Source organism: Mytilus edulis, chromosome 7 (genome assembly GCF_963676685.1).
Source record: "Mytilus edulis chromosome 7, xbMytEdul2.2, whole genome shotgun sequence".
NCBI classification, from domain to species: domain Eukaryota; kingdom Metazoa; phylum Mollusca; class Bivalvia; order Mytilida; family Mytilidae; genus Mytilus; species Mytilus edulis.
The window spans coordinates 63,360,077-63,366,867 of NC_092350.1; the positions used below are offsets into that span (position 1 = coordinate 63,360,077).

General features: G+C 34.7%; 2 protein-coding genes across 2 annotated transcripts; both read right to left on the bottom strand.

The window, feature by feature from the left end:
- Positions 1-369: 369 nt before the first annotated feature.
- Positions 370-3,048, bottom strand: LOC139483316 (uncharacterized). Its single transcript, XM_071267344.1, has one exon. The coding sequence runs from the start codon at positions 3,046-3,048 to the stop codon at positions 370-372; it is 2,679 nt and encodes an 892-aa protein (XP_071123445.1).
- Positions 3,049-3,110: 62 nt separating this feature from the next.
- Positions 3,111-5,996, bottom strand: LOC139483317 (synaptonemal complex protein 1-like). Its single transcript, XM_071267345.1, has one exon. The coding sequence runs from the start codon at positions 5,994-5,996 to the stop codon at positions 3,111-3,113; it is 2,886 nt and encodes a 961-aa protein (XP_071123446.1).
- Between the last annotated feature and the right edge of the window lie 795 nt (positions 5,997-6,791).

Here is a 6,791-nt window from a genome sequence, read left to right on the forward strand (position 1 = left end):
TTTCTAATTCAACTGATAATACTTCTATACTTCTGTTACTACTATTTTAACAATGATAATTATCCATAAAAACCCTTAACTTATATACTAAAATCATAAGAACATTCCAAATCTAGAACAAACTATAATTAACTAGAGAAATGATAAATAATCTATTTTTAGTAACAGGGTAAATTCCGGAATTTGCCAACACTTTCTTGAACATAAATATACACAAGTACTTTCACTATCCATCTAGAATATTCTAGTATGATTTATGTACTATAATTAAAATAACAATGTAATTTTATATACACAATGTCAAAATTAAAGTCCAATGTCTTTATAATTGCGTACTTTCGCAACACTCCAGAGGCCAAAGAAAGTCTATCATGATTCCAACTGTTCTTGTATCTTCTTCATTGCTGTTCGGGCTGCTTGTCTTTGTGTTCTCTCTCGTGTAGTACTAGTATTGTCATTTATCAACTCAGTATCCTTTTCCGTATCTGAGTTTTTAAAGCCCTCATCTAACTCTTCACATTCTATAGGATAAAGCATATTCAGAGCTCTGTTTAATGTCTTTTTATTAGGTAGCATAACTTTTCTAGATCTTATTTGACCATTTCGACTGACTACTAATTGACATATACGGCCAATTTTCCAACTTCCTCGTGGAAGGTTTTCCTTAATTAACACTATGTCACCAACCTTAGCTGGAGTTTTGCTCTGAATTCTTCCACTCCTTAGTTTGTTGGCAGTTCTTTCACGTAGACTAAGGAGATACTCATCTCTCCATGTTTTCCAAAACATATTTAGATGTTTCTGTCCTTTCTTCCATGTCAATAGCAATTTTTTAGCACTACTGATTTGCGGTAAATATTCTGGATCTGTAGAATCTTCTTCGTTATGATCTGGAAATCCTGTTTTAGCATTCAGAGTTAGAAAGTGTGCTGGTGTAAGAATAATATTGGAATTTATGTCATCTCCAATATAAACAAGTGGTCTAGAATTCACCACTGCTTCAGATTCAGCTAAGAGAGTTCTAAATTGTTCATTTGTTAGACATAACTTTCCAATTGTTTTCCGTAAACATCGTTTCACAATACCAATTAATCTTTCATAAAATCCACCCATCCAAGGTGCCAACTCAACAATGAATTTCCACTGAATTCCTTCATTTGCCATGTATGTTTGCACACCTGAATCGACTGTTACACCATTCCATGCTTCTTCTAAGATTTTGCTAGCTAACTTGAACTGGGATCCATTATCTGAAATTATTTGTTTTGGGTTACCCCAGCGAGCAATGAACCTTCGAAAGCCTAGTAAGAATTCCTCTGCTGAAATGTCTTGCATTAATTCCATATGTATGGCTCGAACCACTAGACATGTATATAAGCAAACCCATACTTTTTTGCATCCAGTGTCTGATTTCACAAAAATTGGTCCAAAATAGTCTACTCCTGTATATGTAAATGGGGCTGACTCGTTTACTCGTTTCTTTGGTAGTGGAGGCATTAATGGCATTTTATATGGTCCGCCTTCACACCGTTTGCAGATTGTACATTTTCTCAAAACTCTTTTTACTTCTGAACGTCCTTGTGGAATCCAGTACGTTTGACGCATCGCTGATAAAGTTTGTGAGACACCAACATGAAAGTTTTTTCTGTGCATGCTTTCAATTAACAGTTCAGTAACTTTGTTTTTCTTTGGAAGTAATATTGGTGTTTTTGCCCCTTCTGACAGTTGAGCAGCTCCTAATCTACCAACACACCTGATCACATTTTCCTGGTCTAAAATGAGCCCTAACTGACTTACTAAGTTGTGTCTTTTATTTTCTTTAATTGCTATCATCACTTCACCAAAACATTGTTTTTGAACAGATTTTATCCACAATAACTTTGCGTGTTCTAGCTCTGCAGCTGTTAGAGGACCAGATATCGTCTCTTTATTTAATCGTTTAACAAATCTCAATACCCAAGCTGATACTCTGATCAAGCGGATAAATGAGGAAAATCTGCTACAATCAATGTCTAACAGATACCCAACACTAGATTTCGAATTTTCAACACTGTTTGTTTCTCCGTCACGACCCTCTCCAGCAAGCAATTTTGCTTCATGTAATACTTTAGATACCTTGTATTCTGATTCAATCGAATTTTGATTGTCAACACTTATATTGTGAGGATCCCAACTAGGCCACTCAGTTCTGTGTTTAGTTAACCAAGAGGGACCATGCCACCATTGGCTGTTTTCTTTTAACAGTGATACTGTTGTGCCTCTGCTTGCAATATCAGCTGGATTTTCCTTCGTATAGACGTACTGAAATTGAATGTCTTGTTGCTGCCTAATCTCCTTTATTCTATTATCAACAAATGTTGCTAGAGGTTTTTTCGATCCTATCCAGTGTAAAACACATTGAGAATCTGTCCACAAAATCGTCTCACAGATAGGAAGTTTTAATTGCTTCTTAACAAAGTCAATGCAACGGACACCAATGACAACTGCTAATAACTCAAGTCGTGGTAAAGTTATTTTCTTATTTGGTACCAAGCGTGTCTTGGAAAACAGTAAATCAATTTTACAGAAGTTATCCTCCCTGAGTTGATGTCGATAAACAGCAGAAGCATAGGCTTTGGTTGAAGCATCGCAAAAGCATAGTAATCTGAACGTAACTGTACCTGGTAGCCCAATAGCTCTAGGAATATGATATTCCTGAATTTCATTTAAATCAAAAGAGATTTCTTTCCATTGCTGAATATCTTCCTCTGTCAGTTGTTCATCCCATTCCATTTTCTTGTTCCACAACATTTGGAGGAAAAGCTTGGTTCTTAGAGTCACAGGTGTAAAAAATCCAAGTGGATCAAACACAGAAGCCACTCTCTGTAATACTTCTCTTTTGGTGATTGGAAACATGATATCATTTCTTGCACTGTTCACCGTTAATGTATCATCTTTTATAGTCCAAGTTAATCCAAGAACCTTTAATTTTTCTCTATTCGCCTGATCTTCCTTGGGAATGCATTCTAAAAATGTCTGTGAATTTGATGCCCATTCTCTTAAGTTCATTGATGCATCACTGAATATTTGTTTTGCCTCTTTATATAATGTAACTGCATTCTCTGTCGAATCTACTCCAGTGATAACATTATCCACATAAATGTTTTCTCTAATATTTGCTGCTGTTGCATTTTTGTATGTGTCAAGATGATATTCCAAAGTTGCTGCAAGTAAGAAAGGACCCCAAATGGCACTCTGTAAAATCTGTTAACTTGTACATTGTTTTCTACAGTTGGATGATTAATGTTTCTTAGCCAAAAAAATCTAGTTGCATCTCTGTCATTTTTTTGTAGTTCAATTTGTAGAAATGCCTTTTCAATATCAGCAACTACTGCAATTTTGTTCATTCGAAAACGCAACAAGAGTCCACATAAATCTTGTAACATTACAGGTCCTCTGTGCAGGCAATCATTCAAACTTTTATTCTCTTGTTTTGATTTGGCAGACGCATCATAAACTATCCTTACTTTAGTTGTAGGTTTGGTTGGGTCAACTACTGCATGATGTGGTATGTAATGCTTGATTCCGGTATCCTTACTACATTGGTTTGACACCTTTTCTATGATGCCTTTTTTGCACTGGTCTTGAATAATCTCATCATACATGTTTAATAGGTCAGGATTGTTCTTCATTTTCTGAAAAAGTGACTTTAGTCTTCCGTATGCAAGTTCCCTATTTTCAGGAAGTTCCGGTAATTTTTCTTTCCATGGCCAGGCTACTTGATATCTTCCATTTTCCATTTTGAGTGAGGTGACAAAGTTACTCAAAGTATTTTCGTCGTCTGATGTATATGGACAATCTTGTATTCCAATAGTTTCCAATTTCCAGAAATCTTCAATGGAAGGCTTGATTTGTAGACATGGGTCAATTGTAGAGTGAAGACAGCATTCTGTTATAGATAATAAGCCATTTACTGTCATGGTCATTTTGTTCTCTTTTTCTTCATCATTTAATTGTGACCTTCCTGTAAGGATCCATCCTAGCTTAGAGCCAAGTAGATAAAGCCCTTGTTGAATTTCTATTTTCTGTGGCAATATGATATCCAAATAATAATCATTTCCGATAAGAATCTCTATTGTTGAACTTTCTAAGCAACTGGGCAGTGTGTCAGCAAGTTGCAGATTGTTACATAAGTATTTCACATTTTCACATACATCCATTTGTAAAGGTCTTCTTAGTATTGATCCTGTTATCTTAGGAACAACATTAGCATCAATAAGCATACAAACTCCATCTTTTAGTCTGATCTTTAATGACACCTTTTGTGTTCTTAATGTTTTTGGCTTATCTGCACCAAATGTTACAAGAGTTATCTCCTCTGTAGCTTTCTTCTTCAAGTTTAATCTCTTGGCCAAATTTTCTGTTATATATGTTCGCTGAGATCCGGAGTCCATTAGTAGTCTTACTACTTCTGTTTCATTAACTTCTATATTTGACACAGTTGTTTGAGCTGTCTGCATCAAAACTATATCTCCGGAGGACAACAAGCTATTCTCTGGTACGTTCTCTTCACTTGAAGCTATTTCACACATTTCATCAGCTAGATGTGAAACTTCTTTCTGTTGAGAGGGAATTTTCTTTGGGCATAGACTTCTATGGTGACCCTTTTTCTGTTTGCAATGATAGCATGCTTTTTCAAATTTACAGTCTCTACTAACATGTCCTGGTTTCAAGCATGTATAACAACTACCCTTGATTTTCTGCTTCCTGTCTTCAATTGTACTGAACTTTCTGCACTCATCACTCCAATGGTGTCCATCACAATATCGGCAAACCATTGAATTTCCACTGCCTGAGTTTTTTCCAAATGGCTTTATTGTCATCAGAGCTTCTGCAGATAAGTGTTTTCTTGGTTGAAAATTACTGTTGTTCGACTGGATTTTAGACTGCTGCTTTTCTTCAGAACTGGGACTAGTATGTGTTTCCTTAGACTGACTTTCTGCAGCTTCCCTAGCAGTTATGTAATTATTGAAAAACTGTCTTAACTTCCCTACTGTCCATCTTTCATTGTTACCTTTCTGTATTTCAAGTTGAATAAGGACTTCCTTTGGTAGCTTAGATGTTATCATTGAGATGAATACATCTTGGGTTACATCTTGATGCATTGCGTCCAAACTACGTAAGTGTCGTTCCAAGTCATCATAAAGTCTACGTAAATGTGTAGTTTGATTTGAAGCTGACTGAAGGTTTATTAAATCTGAATAGTGCTTGTTGACAACAGATTGAACATTTCCAAATCTTTCCTTTAGTATTGAAATTGCTACATCGTAATTTTCATGGGAGAGCGTTAAGCCAGATATAGCAGAATTAGCTGTTCCAAAAAGTTTGCTTTTCAAGTAATTTAATTTCTCTATTTTTGTCAAGCTTTGATTTGTGTGCACTGCTGCTTCAAATGAATCCCAAAATTCTGTCCATTTTAACTTATCTCCATTGTACGAAACTAGGTCTAATTTAGGAAGTTTAACTGCACTTACTGTTGAAGGTTGACTTTTCCTCTGTAATTCTTGGAGTTGTAACTGTTGAAACTGTAATATCTGTTCTTGCATTTGTGTCTGTAATTGTAATAAATGCTCCACCTTGTGGTCCGTGGCAGATTCTGTTTTCTTAGTATCTGTAATTTTATCCTGAATTTCTTCCTCGAATAGTTTTAATTCGTCTAAGCACTGTGTTACACCGTCAAGCAATTTAAAATATATTTCACTTGCCTTTGTAAATTTTACAATTTCACCTTCTTTATCTTCTTTTTCCTCTAATATAAGTGAAATTTCTTTCATACTATCTTCAAGTTTTGCTGCAAAATCCTTTAATCGTCTCTCTGCTGATAAAACTTGCCTTAATTGTGTTGTCACACTTTCATCTTGAATCCCTTGTGCTATTATATCTCCACTTTTATCTAATTCTTTAGCTAACAAATTATTGTACCTTGTACAGAGTCCTTTCAAATATGAGACTGCCATCTTTTCTGTGGTTACTTCTTTTCCGTGTTCTTTATAAATTTCTTTTTCTGTAACTCCCGGGTTCCGGCACCATACAATGTGGCGAAATCAGACTAACACGGAATCCTTTTATATCTTTAATCCAAATAACTAACAGTTATTTACAGTATGTACAGTTTGTAAAAGTTAATAAATACCACATTGGAGTAATCCGTCTTTTTCTTTCTAATTCAACTGATAATACTTCTATACTTCTGTTACTACTATTTTAACAATGATAATTATCCATAAAAACCCTTAACTTATATACTAAAATCATAAGAACATTCCAAATCTAGAACAAACTATAATTAACTAGAGAAATGATAAATAATCTATTTTTAGTAACAGGGTAAATTCCGGAATTTGCCAACACTTTCTTGAACATAAATATACACAAGTACTTTCACTATCCATCTAGAATATTCTAGTATGATTTATGTACTATAATTAAAATAACAATGTAATTTTATATACACAATGTCAAAATAAAAGTCCAATGTCTTTATAATTGCGTACTTTCGCAACAGGGATTTTCTCGTTGTATTGAAGAACCATTAATCTGTTATCTGCTCTTTGGTCAGGTTGTTATCTCTTTGACACATTCCCATTTTTCATTTTCAATTTTATTTTCAGTTCTATTATAAATGTTAGACTTCTTGTTGATTTTGTTTCACATTTCGGCATCGTTGGACATGTTGGAGGAAAGCTTCCCAGAAATAAAATAACCTTGCAAGACGTCATTATTATTTGGACTAGGTTTTCACCATCATCAAC